Genomic DNA, 18,578 nt, shown 5'->3' on the forward strand with positions numbered 1-18,578 from the left:
CACCGTGCCCAGCAATCTGCTCCCGCATTGGCCCATAGGTCACAGACTAGTGCCCTGAGTCTAGCCTTCCCCGCGTACGTTCTGGTTCAGCAGGAACTTGTCTAACTTTGTCTGGAATCCCTGGAGGGTGTTTTCCCCTATGACAGACTCCGGAAAAGTGTTCCAGTTTTCCACCACTCTCTGGATGAAGAAGAACCTCCTTACGTTCGTACGGAATCTATCCCCTTTTAACTTTAGAGAGTGCCCTCTCGGTCTCTGTACCTTGGAGAGGGTGAACAACCAGTCTTTCAATTCTGTTTCACTCTTTAGCCCTAAAGAGCCAAAAAATAGTTACAGAGTGAACCGGAATTGAAATCAAATTGAGAAATTCAAGATCAGTTTTTTTTTTTTGCATGATCTGGTCCTTTCATTGGAGAAGGAATCCTGGTGAAGCAAGAGATTTTAATTAAAAGTTTTGAAACAGAATATTGACTGGGAAGTATTTTTTTTGGTATTCTGCATATAATATTTTTTTGCAACTGAGTAAGGTTTCTTCCTGTATCCCAATCCAAGCAGGTGATAGTGTTTCTTATGTCATAAGGAGTGTGTCAACTAATCTGGCAGTGAAGCAGAATGAAATACGGATTCGGAATTACAGTATAATCTAGTTATACCGGATTCGCTTATAACTGAACCTTGACTATAGCGGGCGAGGTCCGCTGGTCACAGCCAAGCGCCATTATACAGAAAATCATCGGATATAGCGGACTTGCATATAACGGACTTTTGGATTAACGGACAATTATTTTGGTCCCGAGAGCCACTTTTAGCTGTAGTTTTGTTCGGCTATAACAGACATGCAGGCTCCGCCTACAAGGCACGTGGTGTGCCGGTGACACAGTATCAAAATGCAGCCCAGAAGAAAATGACAGAGTATTTTTTTTTCCAGTACAGTACGACATAATGCTTTGGAACAGGGGTGTCCAACCTTTTGGCTTCCCTGGGCCGCATTGGCCGAAAAAAATGTTTCTGGGGCTGCACAAACGCGCAAAGCTGCAGCAAGACGGGGGCAGCAGAGGAAAACACTGCAACGCCCTCGATCGGGGCCGCAAAAAGTGCTTTACGGGGCCGCAGGTTGGACACCCCTGCTTTAGAACACCTTTTAGGGTTCTGGTTTTGCAATCATTTCGTGCTGAGTTTTGTTCTTGGTGTTGCTGATATGCTACTGCAGTGACTGTTGTTCACTGATTGACCGTTGTTTCAAGTTGACCTAAATAAAGTTTTTAAAAAATGCAACTCTGGATATAATGGACTCTGGATATAACGGACCGTTTCTCCAGGTCCCTTGAAGTCCGTTATAACGAGATTATACTGTACTTGAATTTCCCAAAGATGGTTAGTTCTGCTGGGAGGCAGATGATAGGGATTCTGTTCCCCAACTTAAAATGTGTCCTACTTAAATTCTAAGTTGGAATACGGTGGGCAGGGCCTTTATAACCATATACAGTAAATGACAGTATCTTCCGTGACACAGCACCCCCTGACAGCACTTGAGAATTAATATTCCGATAACACCAGGGGCTCGAGAGGCTGCTGAATCCAACACCTGGTTATATCGCATCTCCACAGTCATGTCCGATCGTCAGGGTTACATCATCCTGCATGTTCTCGAGCAACAGAGAATTTTTTAAAAATATAAATATCAAACAAGGATTTGTAAGGTGCAAACTTTTCTCTCTGCTAACACTTAAAACCCCCCAAACTTTTGTTGAAAAATCCTCTGCAAATTAAGAAACTGATGTGCAAAATGTTAATAAGGAATATGTTGGATGTATTTATTTTCTTTTGAACTACATGATAATATATATATATCTATATGCATATATATACTGTATTTTTAATGTTCTTGGAGTGATAGTTTCTTGGTTCTTCTAGGCATTCTAAGGGCACTTCCAGGCTCAACCAATTCCATCCAAAGTTATCAGGATCCAAAAAGGCAGAGAGAAGAAGCAGCAGAGACGGACGGGCACCTGGATGTGCCAAACTTATGGCCCAAGCTCTGGAGGCAGGAATGCTTGCCCCATTGCTAGGAGGTGTGCTTCCCGCCCATGCACCTCCGTTTCCCCAGGCGTCTTCTTCAGTCGCTGCGTCTCCAGAGATTCTCCAGGAATGAACAAAAACCTAAAGCAATTTTTTCAGTACGATTTCCTGGGATCCAAGTGGTTTGGGTCTCCGAGGGAGTCTTAAAAGAGCCGGGCTCTTTTCTTCATTTCGTTACGTTTCCAAAGAGGTAACTTGTTGAATTCCTGGATAGCCATGCCAAAGATCTCCTGGAACACTTCGGGGGCCAGATGGCGCTGAGGAAAGAGACCAGGGTCAGCCACAGTGAAAATGCTCTCCACTTCTCGTAAGCAGGGTTCAAAGAATAATTTGAATTTCAGACTCTACTTCTTGAAGCCAATATTCAAAAATATTACACACTCAGCAAAGTTATACATTTAGCGGCAAAATTCAGCCATTGAATATATAACTTGTACATATAGGGTACATATCAGCTCAAATATATTTCTTCTTATAGGTATAAAAAATATATGAAATAGGATCTTCATTAGAGAATGACACGGTGACAAAATTCATTACCATTCCCGTCCCCGCGGATAACCGCGGGAAATAATCCCATGACATTTTCTAGTGTCTATTTCAACCTCGGTCCTTCTACACCAGCATTCTTCAAAGCAAAGCTTGCGGGTCAGTGGTTGTGGCCATTCATACTCTGATTCTTATGTGAGCCAAGGATAATGAAGCCATTGTGACATCACTGATGTGATTGGCTCTTAGGCACTGGTGGAATGAGGCATTATGACATCACAATCTCAGTTCTGGAATGTTGCTACTCAACCTCAGTCCTTCTACACCAGCATTCTTCAAAGCAAAGCTTGCGGGTCAGTGGTTGAGGCCATTCATACTCTGATTCTTCCCTCTCTCCTTAAAGAATGACATGAAGATGGTTTCCCGAGGTTATCCGCGGGGATGGGAACGGTGAAGAATTTTGTCACCGTGTCATTCTCTAATCTTCATATCAAAAGATCACACCACGGAGGGCCATATCTAAATATGTGTTCTAGAAAGATACAACTATTGCTCCCAACTTCAAAATGAATTTTATTATCATCCCTCATCTTTTATTCACATTTGAACTTTTCAGATGACGATTCTGTTTCATATATACACTGTGAACTGAAACAAAAAACCCCACACCGAAATCTTTTTTTGTCGTTACCTTCCACAGAACTCGGCCGATTCTTATGAAATTTTGTGCGTCGTGTCCTGAATGAAGTTAATGTAAAATGTTGTAAATATGTCCCACCGCACCACAACACTGCCTTGTGAAAATGAATTGTTGCTGTGGGATCCGCGCAGAAGCAGACGACAGCTTGTAAACAGTCTCTGTATCGAAATGGTTTTCACCACAGAAGACCGAAATCTGATACAGAACTTGGTACTGCCAAAAGGTTAAAGCACTCAATGATTGTTGAAAGAGTTCCCACAGAAGGGTTGGAACAAAAACAGCCTTGACGTGCGGCTACGGAAGATCCGGTTAACGGGCGCTGTGGATCGTAAGCCAGGCAACGGACGCCTGCGCTTGATTCGCACATAAGAGCACATTTTGTTTCCCTACCGGTTAAAGGATGTAAATTTAAAAAAACACCATCAACATCTTCTCTCACATCAAGCGGCATTATGGGGCAAAGATCCGGAACAATTGCTCACCCCTACTACTTATGGGGAATTTAGGAAACACCTAAAAACACATCTGTTCCTGAAGTATTTGGGCAACTAACCTGTACAATCCTACTCCACAATAACTGATCTCTAGCGCTGTTAATAACTAGCTTTTCTCCATTTATATTAATATTTTGGAAATCCATATGGAGACAAATTAATCTAGTTTTAGATTCAAATATTCCATTAACATATGAGGCTATAATTTGTGGAACAATTTTACATGTTAAACCCACTTTAGATAAGTATAAAAGTCGTCTATTTTTAATTCTTACAGGTATAGCCATTCAGTTGATTACAAGTAATTGGAAGAATCATGATAGAATAAATTATACTTTCTGGTGGGTGAATGTGTACTATATACAAATATGAACGAATTAATGCAGAGTGTAGGGGACTTAGTGGAATATTCAACTAAATTTGGTGCCCATTGACTACATTTGTACAAATGTAATACTGTATTTTGTCTTACTTTTTTCTTGGTTTATTTATCTTTACACATCCAGGGAGGGTGGGGGGTTGGGAGGAAATATTGATAATGATATTTTAGGTAACTTGGTTTCATTTTATATTATTTACTTAGTTCTTATGTTATTACTATATGCAAAATAATGTAATTATTGAATGATAGTTCTGTTATCTATATAGATATTAATGTTATGACTTAATGCAATAATATACTGTTCTTTTATTTATATAACACTGTTCTTGTTTAAAAATCAATAAAGAATTATAAAAAAAACAAAAAATAACTAGCTTCTAACCTTGTTAATTCTACTCAATCTGTAACATCTTTTAACCATTGCAAACCGCGTAGAACTTCATGGTCCTGCGGTATATACCATATTTTCACTCATATACCGCGCACCCGTGTAAAACGCGCACACGGGTATAGCACGCGGGAAACTGTAATTTATGTGAATAAATTTTTATATACCGCGCACACCCGTATACCGCGCATGCCACCCCGACTCTCCCGTCATCGCCCGACTCTCCTTTCTCCTGCCCCGACTCTCCTCTGGCTGCCCCGACTCTCCTTTCGCCCGCCCCGACTCTCCTCTCCCCCTTGAAGTCCTGACCCCCTTGAAGTCCTGTCCCCACCCTGAAAGCCTGATGCCCCCCCCCCCGACATCCGATTCACCCCCCCGCAGGACCGCTCGCACCCCTACCCCGAAGGACCGCTCGCACTCGCACCTGCACCCCCTCCCCGAAGGACTGCTCGCACCCCCACAGCCTCCCCCCCCCATCATGGAGAAGCTGCCTACCGTTGTCCTGCTGCATCCTCTGCCGGCGGTCCCGCCCCTTCTCTGAGCCCTGCGTCTGCGGTGCTTCCTCTTCCGGCGGTCCCGCCCTTTCTCTGACATCAGAATGATCGCCTTTACGTGCCTTCAACGAAACTGAAGCGTGAGGTTAATGCCAAACGCCTACTACGGACCCGCCCAACCTTCAGCCAATCAGTCATGGTCACGGTCGCCATCTCGAAACTCTGATTCACAGATCTGTTCTTCATCGATCAACGGCGCATACTACCGGGACGTCCTCTTGACGCAGAAGGTGATGTCAGCGATCCGTCGCATGTCGGGAGGCCATTTTATCTTCCAGCAGGACAAAGCCCCAGCACATTGGGCAAAGGACACCATAGAACTGCTACATTGGAAGACCCCCAGACTTCACTGATCCTGTGAATTCACCAGACCTAAACCCAGTTGACCACCGGATCTGGAGCTGATACAGAAACACATCTACCAGACGGCGATATCTGACATCGAAGACCTTAAAGAGCGCCTCATCTCTGTTTGAGCTGAGCTGAATCAGAGCATCGTTGACAAGTCCATAGATAAGTGGCGGCCAAGGCTGAGGGCGTGCCTTCGTGCAAAAAGAGCGCACTTCAAACATCTGCTTAATTGAAACGTTACTTTTTGAAATTACATTCTTCTGCAAGATAAGCCGTAAAAATTCTGATGTGCTTTTATTAGGTTTACAATTCATTTTCACAAGGTAGTGTTGTGGTGTAGTGGGAAATATTTACAATATTTTATATCAACTTTATTCAGGACACGACGCACTAAATTTCACAAGAATCAGCCAGGTTCTGTGGAAGATACGACAAAAAACATTTTGGTGTGGGTTTTTTTTTAATTCAGTTCACAGTGTAGTATTTTTATGCTTTTAAATAGTAACTGGTAGACATTAAGGACTATATTTAATAAATGGACTCAAAAAATGGTACCCATAAAATCTGCATGAGCACACAGGAAGTTGCATAAAAAAGGCGGGACCAAGCAGAGGGAAGCATCGGGGCAGCTGGAAGCAATGTGCCTTTATGCCTGCGATTCACTGGGTTTTCCAGCACCGCAAGGGAAGACGTACAATTGGAGCCAAAGGGAGGAAGGGAGACCTGCAGGAGGGAGAGAGAGCTGATAAGACAGCGAGGCAGAGGGGCAGGGAACCCCCCCCCCGGCTTTTTGGGTACCATTTTTTAAAGAGTCTGCCAACAGCCAGCCTGGCCTTTGCAAAACCAGCCAGCTGGCAATCCTAGTTGCATGCCTTAATTTGTACCACTTACCATTTCTAGAGGGAGTAAGAACTCCAAAAGGTTCAAGGAGCTGGTGACACGTTTGTTAGCCTATTTAGTGTCTGCCTTTGCTTTACTAGGGCTACCAGACGTCCGGGAAAAAACTGACATGCCCTCTTTTTAGAGGACTGTCCGGGTGCCCAGAGAGAGTTCCAAAACCTGGAAGTTTGTACGGATTTTGGAAGTCCCTGAGCCCAGGGCTGTGACCGGAGGCCCTCTGCGCAGGCATGGACATCACCATGATGATGTTATATGTAGGGTTACCAAACATCCGGATTTCCCCGGACATGTCTTTCTTCTGGGGGTCCGGACATATCCTCCTTTTGAGGACATGTCAGTGGGTCAGGACAGATTTTCAAAACCCGGCACTATGTCCAGATTTTGAAAAACTTCCCAACATAATCGCAAGAGGAAGGAGCATCCGTGCATGCGCGGATGCAACGTGGTGTCAGCACCTGTGCGGATGCCGTCTGGGGGCGGGGCTGAGAGGGCAGGACAGAGGCGGAACTGGGCGGTCCTGGGGGGCGTGGCCATGAGTCCGGATTTTCCCAAAGGAAAATCTGGTAACCCTAGTTATATGTATGCGTGACGTCATCACATCACCATCCATACATGCGCAAAAGCTCTTAAAGTCTCGGGGAGGAGTGTGTGGTGCGGTGGTTGAAGCTACAGCCTCAGCACCCTGGGGTTGTGGGTTCAAATCCCGCGCTGCTCCTTGTGACCCTGGGCAAGTCACTTAATCCTCCATAGTCCCAGGTACGTTAGATAGGTTGTGAGCCCACCGGGACAGATAGGGAAAATGCTTGAGTACCTGATTGTAAAACCGCTTAGAAAACCTTGATAGGCGGTATATAAAATCCTAATAAACTTAAACTTAAACAGGGGGTTCGGCCTGGGGCAGTGCAGGGGGCGGGGCCAGTTGTCCTCTTTTTTTTTTTGGGGGGGGGAATCTAGCAACCCTATGCTTTACCAGAAGTATTAAAACTGGGACTGTGCCTTGTTTTACCTCCAGCCTGGTCCTGTCTACATCCTTTAGCACTTTATTCCGCCCTCTACTGGTCACCATGAGTGCTTCATAGGGATAAATCTGCAGGAAAAAGGAAAACACCATTTAAATTCCAGAAATGGACGGGTTTGAAATCAGCATGCAGTAGTTTCTGGAAAAAGTGCCATTCATGCAAGGAATCACTGAGTGCACGATAGAAGTGACCTAGAATATGATTACGCAATTAGTCAAAGTGAATCAAAGAAAAATGGACTCTGGGCCCATATGCAAAGGATTTCTACTCCTAACATTGAAAGTTATACTCCTAAAGCAGCCTCTTTGGAAATTTAGTATCCCCAAAGTTTCACTAAACTCCTAAATCTAAGATCATAGAAAGGAGGTACAACAGGAGCTCAGCCCTCCATTTCTTGTTTGGCTCCTCTAAACCCAACACATATCAATCCAGCCTACCTATGTTCCATCTGTCTTTACTCCAGCAATTATAGCTGTATGGATTTCCCCGGAAATATCCTCTTTTTCGAGGACATGTCCGAGGATCCAGACAGCTTTTCAAAACATGGCGCTTTGTCCGGGTTTTGAAACGCTTCCAGCTAGCAGCGATTTTGGGGCGGCATCCGCGCATGCACGGATGCAATGCAGTGATGTTATGTGCATGTGGGTGAGGTCACCGCGCCATGCCAGCGCATGCACAGATGCCCTCCCGCCAAGCGAACAAGTTGAGGGGGGGGGGGGTAGGGCTGGGGGTGAGGATAGAACTGGGTGGGGCTGGGGCTTTTGCCGCGGGTCTGGATTTTTGTTCCGGAAAATCTGGTAACCCTTTGTATGGAAGGATGGAAAGGCGCAGATATTTGCCGGTTTTGTTTATGTTTCAGGAAAGAAATGACCTCTGAAAACATTTCTGGAATCAGTTCTCTTTAAAGGGCTGCGGCTGCGGCCTTTTGGTTGCCAAGGCCCCACCCCTGGCCTGTAACCTATCTGTTGTCAGAATACAGCAAGCCTTTGCCATGGCCTCTGGTCTTCCCTCATTCAGGTAACAGCCGGCCCTGACTCTGCCTGGTTCTCCAAGATCTAGAACGTTCCGGTTCTCCAAGACCAGTGTTACTGGAGCTCTTTAAACCGGAGAGGAGGATTGGGCGCGGAGTAGAGGCTTGACTGTGACCTCCTAATGATAATTCCTACTTTGATTTAAATGAGCAGCGGCAGAAACCAGACAAGCGGAACTGGCACGTCGCACCGTTTTTATGTGTATTGCCAAAATTCAAATTCACGAAATGACAGGAGGGTTCTACACCGGTTCTTCCCTCTTCCACCGCCCGTAACTCCCTGGGGTTTATTTATTTGTAACGCTTACCATAGGCTCCAACATGTTAGGCATTGACACCCCTCGGTCCATTCTCGTCGCCGGTACGTGGCCGTCGGGGAGACACTGTGTGGGATAAACGGTAGGAAACATTTATTACACCCCCCCCCCACACACACTGGAAAGACTCTCGGCACCAACGTCACTCTCTCTAGCATCTCGGCATGTACGCTGAGCCCTCCGCCGCTTGAGTGACTGACCGGCACTCTAGCTCAGACTGAAACAGAAGCTTCCAGAAGCCTAGATATCCCAGAGTTTTTTTTTTCCTTTCCTCACCATGGGGTCCTTTTCCTAAGGCACGTTAACCGATTGAGCTCGCGCTAAATGCTAAGGCATCCGTTATAGTCTATGTGCGCCCTAGCATTTACCACACGCTCAGTCGATTAACGCGCTTTAGTAAAAGAACCCCAGTAGTTTCCTTGTGCTCTCTGAAGCGTCCAGCTGCCTCCATTTGCAACCGCGGTGGTGGGTTTTTGCTCCCTGTTTGACATCCCCTTCCTGTTTCTACCTAAGTCAGTAGCGGAAACGTGTTTTCATTTACAACCCAAAAGAACAAGCAAAAGGTTGATTGACCCTTAATCCCACAGAAAATGCCAGTCCAGCAAAAAAATAAAACAAAACAAAAAAAAAACACCTCAGTGAGAACTATACAAATTCATAATCCACATAACATATATCTAAGACCCAAACACGGTCCGTGTTTCGACAATACTGTCTTCCTCAGGGGTCCCTAAAAGTCCTGATATAAAAACATGTGGATTAAAAATTAGTATGCTACTGTGTTTCACAGATATTGTGACTTTATATTCTTATCTTTAAATACTTATATATTAAGTATTTTTTGGTGATGTGCTCAGACCTGTAACCCAATAAATAGTGTAGTCACTGCATTGAGTTTAACATGGGGACCATCATTGCAATCACCTGTCCCCGGCCCTCCCTAGTAAATTTAAACTTATTCAGATACTAAGGTAGTACTTATCTGAATGGAGTGGTATTTGCTGTTAAACTGGAGCTGGTTAAATCTCAATGGTGACTGTGTTCAAATCAAATGAAGTGATACTTAAAATCCAATAGTGGTCATATAATGATCTTCATTTCTCGTCCCCCCGACTCGAGTTTCGTTTTCTTCGTCGGGGAGGGACACTGAAAATCTATATCTAAATCAAAATCAAAATCATATACAAAACATAGTCATTGTTTTAGTTTACTTAACAGTTATTTTATGAGATCCAAGCTTATTATTACCTCAATACTAATAATATTCTTAATTAACTTGTTTAAATACCTGTTGCTGGCTAACTGAGACCAGACACGTTCAAAATCTCCTGGCCATCTGTGAAGCTCTACTGAAACTTGGCGCTTTTAAAGGAAGCTAAGCTGGGAAACAGGGAAACAGGGGGTGGATCCTATTAGACCCTGGATGAAAACAGCGTCAGGGAAATGCTACTATATAAGTAGCCACTCAATGTCCACATTCAAACCAGTTGGTTGTAGGGTCTGCCAATTATATATGAACCTCTGTTCTTTCTGAATAAGCATTTTAGATAAGTCCCCTTCGGTGTTGTGGATTTGTACTATCACAGTATATTTAAGATCTTCCAGTGCATGTGATTTTTCCAACCAATGAGATACCAGGGGGGCGGAGACACGATTTTTTCTTATGTTGCTCAGATGTTCAATGATTCGCGTTTTAATCATGCGAATCGTTTGGCCTATATATAATTTTTTACAGGGACACTGTATACAATAAATCACCTTTTTAGATTCACAATCTGTGCCTGTATTTAATTTGAAGTGTCGTCCTTCCGACCCTGGTATCTCAATGTAATTCGTGTCTAATATATAACGGCAGACACTACATTTACCACACGGCTTATGGGGGGACTTGTTTCTATTATCATGATGGTTTAAATTATGTTTTAACTGTTCACCTAAGTTTTTCGCCCTGGAGAAGGCAAATTTGGGCTGATTTTGCATGGATGGATAATATTGCAATATTGGCCAATATTTTAGTATGATATGTTTTATGGCATTGCTTTTGTTAGTGTAAGGCATAACACAAACTATGTGTTGCTGCTCTTGCAGATTTTGTTTATCTTGCCTAGTATCTGAATACTTGCCTTGTTTATCTACCTTAGTATCTGAATAAGTTTAAATTTACTAGGGAGGGCCGGGGACAGGTGATTGCAATGATGGTCCCCATGTTAAACTCAATGCAGTGACTACACTATTTATTGGGTTACAGGTCTGAGCACATCACCAAAAAATACTTAATATATAAGTATTTAAAGATAAGAATATAAAGTCACAATATCTGTGAAACACAGTAGCATACTAATTTGAGTTATTCACAGAGTATCATCGCATATTTCCCAATTATTGTTAAGATTAAAAATTAAGAACATAAGAATTGCTGCTGCTGGGTCAGACCAGTGGTCCATCGTGCCCAGCAGTCCGCTCACGCGGTGGCCCTAACTGAGACTAGCCCCACCTGCGTACGTTCTGCTTCAGCAGGAACTTGTTTAACTTTGTCTTGAATTCCTAGAGGGTGTTTTCCCCTACGACAGACTCCGGAAGAGCGTTCCAATTTTCCACCACTCTCTGGGTGAAGAAAAACTTCCTTATGTTTCTACGGAATCTATACCCTTTCAACTTTAGAGAGTGCCCTCTTGTTCTTCCTACCTTGGAGAGGGTGAACAACCTGTCTTTATCTATTAAGTCTATTCCCTTCAGTACCTTGAATGTTTCGATCATATCCCCTTTCAATCTCCTCTGTTCGAGGGAGAAGAGGCCCAGTTTCTCTAATCTCTCACTGTACGGCAACTCCTCCAGCTCCTTAACCATTTTAGTTGCTCTTCTCTGGACCCTTTTGAGTAGTACTGTGTCCTTCTTCATGTATGGCGACCAGTGCTGGACACAGTACTCCAGGTGAGGGCGCACCATAACCCGGTATAGCGGCATTTTAACCTTTTCCGATCTGTTCGTGATCCCCTTCTTTATCATTCCTAGCATTCTGTTTACCCTTTTTGCCGCCGCCACACATTGCGTGGACAACTTCATCGACTTGTCGATCATAACTCCCAAGTCTCTTTCTTGGGAGGTCTCTCCAAGTACCGCCCCAGACATCCTGTATTCGTGCATGAGATTTTGGTTACCGACATACTGAGTCCTACCTCATTTGCGCAGAGTTATGACTCAGTATTGTTGTCAGTTTTTAATCTACGTGTTTTTATATCAGGACTTTTAGGGACCCCTGAGGAAGACAGTACTGTCGAAACACGGACCGTGTTGGGTCCAAGTTCCCAACGGTTTGGGTCTTAGATATATTTTATGTGGATAATGAATTTGTATATTTCTTAATAAAGCATGCATCCTGAACATCACCATCTCCACAGAGATTTTTGGGTTTTTTTCATTTAAAACCACCCAGGGATTCCCCTCCCCCATTTTATATTCCCGACTCCCAAGATACCTATTATGGTCACAGCAGCAATGGTCCTGGGTCAGCGGCAATTGGCCTGGGCTCTGTCCAGGACCCTAAAACTATAGTCCCTGATTATGGCCACCAGGTGTCACCCTTAAACAATGGCCTTGGCGTCCCTCTCTGTCAGCCATTCATTCCGAATGCTATCTCCAGAACATCCCCAGCCCTCCTGGGAGTGGAAGACCTGCCTTGGGGGATTGAACTAGATTTTCTAACAAGTTACAATGGTTTCTAAACCATATATAGAAAGCCCAATATGAAATTGTCTGCAGACTGCATGATTGAAAGACTTCCATTCCCTAGTCTACGGGAAAACAAAATGAAATAACCCTTACCTGAAAATCTGGAAAAGTAAAAAAAAAAAAGAGAAAAAGTACAATTAGGATGCAAGGATATGATAAATAGAAGGTCTCTGTATAGCAAGCTCTTTTACAGTAGATATTTCAGACAACGAACAACCGAATTAGATCAGGCAGTCAAATTCTGTCACAAAGCCAATCCCCTTTATTAAAAAAAATGTATTAGTCTTTTAATTTCCTTTCCATAGGGGCCTTGTCACCTTGTTCTAGCTGAGTTAAAGAAGAAACCGGCAGGACTACAAATCCCAGACTGCCCCCAACTGTAAACGGACATCTGATGACGTCTCAGGATGCACCACTGCAGCTATAGCAAAATGTGTTCAGATTCCCAGGAAAGACAAGGCACATATAACGGGACTGACTGGGCAGAACTGGTCTGTCCATGCCAGCTTTTCTCTAGTGGATAGCACTAGAATTATCCACAGATGAAGTGCATGTTCGGGCATCATTTCTTCAAAATTCCATTGCTATACCGCAATGCCGTTAAGTTCAGTGTGGTTTGGAAGAAAGAATAAATATACAATTGGATGAATTACGTTAATGACCCCAAAATCTAGTAAATAAATACATGTTTAATTGTTTCCTAAAATGTTGATAAGAGCAGAAAGCAGTACCGCCCTCCAAATTTGTCCTTGTCCCCCACGGGATCTATCTCCATCCCCGTCCCCGTCCCGTCCCTGCAAGCTCTGTCCTCTGCACATGCCTCGAACACTTAGGATTTTAAAATGTTTGAAGCTTGTAGGATATGCGGAATATAAATGATAAAAGTAAAGTAAGGTTTTCCTGTAATTTTAGTGACCTGTTAGCACTGTTAATGGCTATTAGCAACCTCTTTGGCCATCAACAGTTGCTAGTGGTCATGTGGTTCAGCAAAGGGGGTGCTAGAGTTTCATTGATCAGTTAAACAGGTTGGGAACCGAAAAAGGTTAAGAACCAATTGACTGGTTGATGAAACAGTGACACAAGTTCTATAGTGGAAAAGCCTCTAGCAGTGGGAAAGATTCACTGATCGAGTGCTTCCTGTGGGCTGATGGCTCGCTAGCTTCAGGGCTTCCCATGAATTTCTCTGGCCGGTCGTTAGCTACAGGAAATGCCTGATCTCTTGATTATTGTGGTCTAATGACAGCACCGAAGGACATAAAAGTCTCTCTCTGCCTCTTATTGGGAAGGAGAAAGAAGCAGTGTGCATTCAGAAAGCGCGCTCTCATTTCTTGACATTCTTACCGTGAACTCCGGCGCTGACGTCCCCGTAACTGTTATACTGGGCAAAATCTGTTGACACTGGCTGTATCAGGAAGAGAAAACAGTGCATCGATGTAATCAGAGTGGGATCTGAATAAACCTCTTCACCAAACCGAACTTTCACTTTTCTTCTCATGAGCTTTTGCATGACCGGAAACATCAGAAACCTTCATTTGGGGGAGGGGGGGGGGGGAGGGTTTCTGGCATTTTAAACTCTCTCTCCCTCTAACTATGCTTGTCCTGTGTCTATACATAAAATGCAAATCCCTGCAAAACGTTCTGTGCTTTCTGAAGCTGGTCACTAGGTGTCACTGTTTAGCAAAGTTGATTTCACCCTCACCCCAGTGATCCTTCCCAATTCCTTCCCGCTCCCCACAAGTTGTGAATATTGTCCCTAAGGTACCCCCGCTAGACTGAGGATCGTGTGTATGCCAGAGACACATATGCATGAACACAACACATGACAAGAATATACCCAAAGTTCTGCAGAGGAAATGCAGATAATTCGCAAGCGCGCTTAGCCTCATGCAGCAAAAACGTACTACGTACACACGCACAGCAAAATAGAAACTAAGAGCCAATAAGAACCATAAGGCCCATCCAGTTTGCCCATCCATATCATCTGCCATCTCTTCCTCCCCAAAGAGATCACACATGCCTGTCCCATGCTTTCTTGAATTTATAGAAACATAGAAACAAGATGGCAGATAGAAGCCAAATGGCCCATCCGGTCTGCCCATCCACAGCAACCATTATCTCTTTCTGTCTGTGAGAGATCCCACACGCCCATCCCAGACACTCTTGAATTCAGACATAGTCTCTACCTCCACCACGTCCTCCAGGCGATTGTTCCACGCATCTACCACCCTTTCTGTAAAAAAGTACTTCTTAGATTAATCCTATGCCCTCTCATTGCAGAGCTTCCTAAATGAGGTCTCACCAGAGTCTTATACAGGGGCATCAATACCTCCTTTTTCCTACTGGCCATACCTCTCCCTATGCAACCTAGCATCCTTCTAGCTTTCGCCGTCACCTTTTCAACCTGTTTTGCCACCTTAAGATCATCCACATACAATCCCGCCCAAATCCCCTTCTTCCCTTGGGTTTTTGCAGCCCAATGTATAACCAACCTGCATGTCTTAGCATTAAATTTTAGCTGCCAAATTTCAGACCATTCTTAAGCTTTGCCAGGTCTTTCTTCTTGTTATTCACACCATCTGGCGTGTCTACTCTAGTGCAGATTTTGGCATCATTCGCAAAGAGGCAAATCTTACCCGACAACCCTTCAACAATATCTTTTATAAAAATGTTAAAAAAACAGGCCCAAGAACAGAACTTTGAGGCACACCACTGGTAACATCCCTTTTCCTCAGAGCGACCTCCATTGATCACTACCCTCTGTCGCCTTCCACTCAAACAGTTCCTGACCCAGCCCGTCATTTTGGGATCCATCCCGAGGGCACTCAGTTTATTTATTAAACGTCTGTGTGGAACACTGTCAAAGGCTTTGCTAAAATCTAAATACACCACATCTAACGCACTCTCTCTACCCAATTCTCTGGTCACCCAGTCAGAGAAATTGATCGGATTTGTCTGACTAGGCCAATCTCTAGTGAATCTGTGTTGCCTCTGGTCCTGTAATCCACTGGATTCCAGAAACTTCACCATTCTCTGTTTTAAAAGTGTTTCCATTTATTTTTCTTACCACAGAAGTCAGACTTACTGGCCTATAATTCCCTACTTCTTCCTTACTTCCAATTTTGTGGAGAGGGAAGACATCCGCCCTTCTCCAGTACCACTCCCGACTCTAGAGACTCATTGAAAAGGTCAGTCAGCAGAGCTACCAGAACTTCCCTAAGTTCCTTCAGCACCCTTGGGTGTACACCATCGTCTCCACCACCTGCATCGGGAGGTCATTCCACCCATCCATCATCCTTTATTTCCTTAGAATTCTTTTCCGTTGAACCCCCTTCAACTTCCACCACTACTACTATTTTTCACTTATATAGTGCTGAAAGGCTTACGCAGCGCTGTACATTTTGATATTCATAGACGGTCCCTGCTAGGAAGAGCTTACAGTCTAACTTGGACAGAGAGACATGACTTATAGGGCTGGGGATGCAGAACCCAAGGAGAGGAGTTAGGAATTGAAAGCAGCCAGTGAGAAGGTCTATAAACCAAGTCACGTCAGGGCTCTGAACCTGCAGACAGCAGAACTCATCAGTGATGGAGAAAACAACAAGAAGGCCTTTGGATTGGTGGCTTCGAAACAAGTCAAATGCAATCAATAACGGAAATATCCAACTGAATTCCTATATAGCTTCATCTGATGCCCTCTTGCTCCTAGAACAGGGGTAGGCAATTCCGGTCCTCGAGAGCCACAGGCAGGTCAGGTTTTCAGGATATCCACAATGAATATGTATGAGATGGATTTGCATGTACTGCCTCTTTGAGATGCAAATCTATCTCACACATATTTATTGTGGATACCCTGAAAACCTGACCTGCCTGTGGCTCTCGAGGACCAGAATTGCCTACCCCTGTCCTAGAGAATGATACGGAGACAAAATTTGTCCCCATCCCCGCGGGAACTCAATATCTCCATTCCCAGGGTTACCAGACGTCCGGATTTCATAGAAACTTAGAAACATGACGGCAGATAAAGGCTAAATGGCCCATCTAGTCTGATCTCTTTCTCTCTCTAAGAGATCCCATGTGCCTATCCTCCTTTTGAGGACATGTCTGGGGGTCCGGATGGCTTTTCCAAACCCGGTACTTTGTCCAGGTTTTGAAAACCTTTCTTTCATGCAGGGGGGCATCCACGCATGCACGGATATGACGTGTGCGCATGACTACACTGTGTTGCATGCACAGATGTGTTGCCCAACGAAAACAGGCAGCAGGAGGCGAGGCTGGGGCAGGGATGGGTGGGACTGGGAGGGCTTGGGGGCCGGTCCGTCCCTGCCCCATTCCTGTAAGCTCTGCCTTAACTGCACGGTGACAGGTCAAAAGCGCGCAAGACAATCGCGCGCAGACAAAAACGCGCAGAAAACTCAGCGCAATGACAATGGCGCTCACAGACAATCGCGCGCAGACAAAAACGCACAGAAAACTCAGCGTAATGACAATGGCGCTCACAGACAATTGCGCTAAAGACAATTGCGCGCAACTATATCTCCGCGCAAGACCATCGAGCGCAGCAATAACTGAGCGCGAGACAATTTACCGCAAGATAACTGAGCGCAATGACGATTCAGCGCGCCCCTAGATGGCGCTTGGCGAACGAAGGACACGCGCACGTAGAGCACGTTAACACGTGATCAGGTCAACGCATTTTCAGTATGATTCCCTTGACTCTTTGCGCTTTCAATATAAGTCACGTGAATGCATTTTCGTTACTATGGTTACGTTTCCTCATTATATATGTCCTCCGAACAGCGTTTCAATATAAGTCACGTGAATGCATTGTCTGCGCGCGATTGTCTTGCGCGCAATTGTCTATGAACTTAACTGCACAAGCTTCAAACACTTGTGATTTTAAATAGTTTGAAGCTTGTGCAGATGAGCACGGAGTTCGCAGGAACGGGGCAGGGACAGAGCTCACGGGGACGGGATAGGGACAATTTTTCCTTGCGCCATTCTCTAGGACCAGAGCTTCCTTTCACCTGAAAGAGACCTGCCTCCTCCTGTTCATTTTATGCTCAAATCCCCTCTCTCTCGCCTTTCTTCCAAAGTGTAGATATTGAGGTCTATAAGTCTATTTCTCTCTGTTTTATGACGAAGACCACTGACCATTTTAGTAGCCTTTCTCTGGGCCGACGCCATCCTGGTTAGGGTGCGGTCTCCAGAATTGCACAGAGCACTCTACATGGGATTCATACCGAAGCACTATCACCTCCCTTTTTCTCTCCCCATGCACCCACGCATCCTTCTGGCTATGACCGTCATCTTTTCGAACTCTTTGGCCACCTTAAGATCGTCAGAAGCAATCACCCCCCAAGTCTCGCTCTTCTTTCAAGCGCAGTACTTCTCCAAAATTGTACTGCTCCCTTGGGCGAACAGAATGCTAGGAATGAATAAAAAGGGGATCACGAACTGATTGGAGAAGGTTATCATGCCGCCCATGGTGCACCCTCACCTGGAATACTGCATCCAGCACTGGTCGCTGTACATGAAGAAGGGCACGGTACTACTCGAAAGGGTCTAGAGAAGAGCGACTAAAATGGTTAAGGGGCTGGAGGAGTTGCCGTACAATGAGAGGCTAGAGAGACTGGGCCTCTTCTCCCTTGAAAAGAGGAGACTGAGAGAGGACATGTTCAAGATAATGAAGGGAATAGACTTAGTAGATAGAGACAGGTTGTTCACCTTCTCCAAGGTAGAGAGAACGAGAGGGCACTCGCTTAAGTTAAAAGGGGATAGATTCCGTACAAACATAAGGAAGTTCTTCTTCATCCAGAGAGTGGTAGAGAACTGGAATGTTCTTCCAGAGTCTGTTATAATGGAAAACAGCCTCCGGGGATTCAAGACAAGGTTGGACAAGTTCCTGCTGAATCAGAACGAACGCAAGTAGGGCTGGTCTTGGTTAGGGCACTGGTCTTTGACCTGGTAGCCGCCGCATGAGTGGACTGCTGGGCGCGATGGACCTGACCCAGCTGCGGCTTTTCTTATGTTCTTATGTTTCTGTAGTCCAAGATTATGACCCTGCCTTTATTAGCATTAAATCTTAGTTGCCAATTTCTGGAACAATCTTCCAACTTAGCTAGATCCTTCCTTGAGCTATCCATACC

The 18,578-nt window shown here is 44.7% G+C and overlaps 1 protein-coding gene across 20 annotated transcripts in view; it reads right to left on the bottom strand.

Moving 5' to 3' along the window:
• Window positions 1-1,787: 1,787 nt before the first annotated feature.
• ABLIM1 (actin binding LIM protein 1) overlaps window positions 1,788-18,578 on the bottom strand; it is a 445,444-nt gene continuing 428,653 nt past the window's right edge. For 19 of the 20 annotated variants that reach the window (XM_033940562.1, XM_033940555.1, XM_033940566.1 and 16 more), the window contains 5 exons: window positions 13,774-13,834; window positions 12,526-12,533; window positions 8,695-8,769; window positions 7,344-7,424; window positions 1,788-2,336 (listed from right to left, as the gene is read on the bottom strand). In XM_033940562.1, the coding sequence (XP_033796453.1) occupies window positions 2,223-2,336; window positions 7,344-7,424; window positions 8,695-8,769; window positions 12,526-12,533; window positions 13,774-13,834 (339 nt within the window). In that variant the 3' untranslated portion in view covers window positions 1,788-2,222. Of the gene's footprint in view, window positions 2,337-7,343; window positions 7,425-8,694; window positions 8,770-8,804; window positions 9,858-12,525; window positions 12,534-13,773; window positions 13,835-18,578 lie in introns of those variants that run through there. The other variant, XM_033940565.1, reaches the window with a different exon arrangement.

Source organism: Geotrypetes seraphini, chromosome 4 (assembly GCF_902459505.1).
Source record: "Geotrypetes seraphini chromosome 4, aGeoSer1.1, whole genome shotgun sequence".
Lineage (NCBI taxonomy): Eukaryota > Metazoa > Chordata > Amphibia > Gymnophiona > Dermophiidae > Geotrypetes > Geotrypetes seraphini.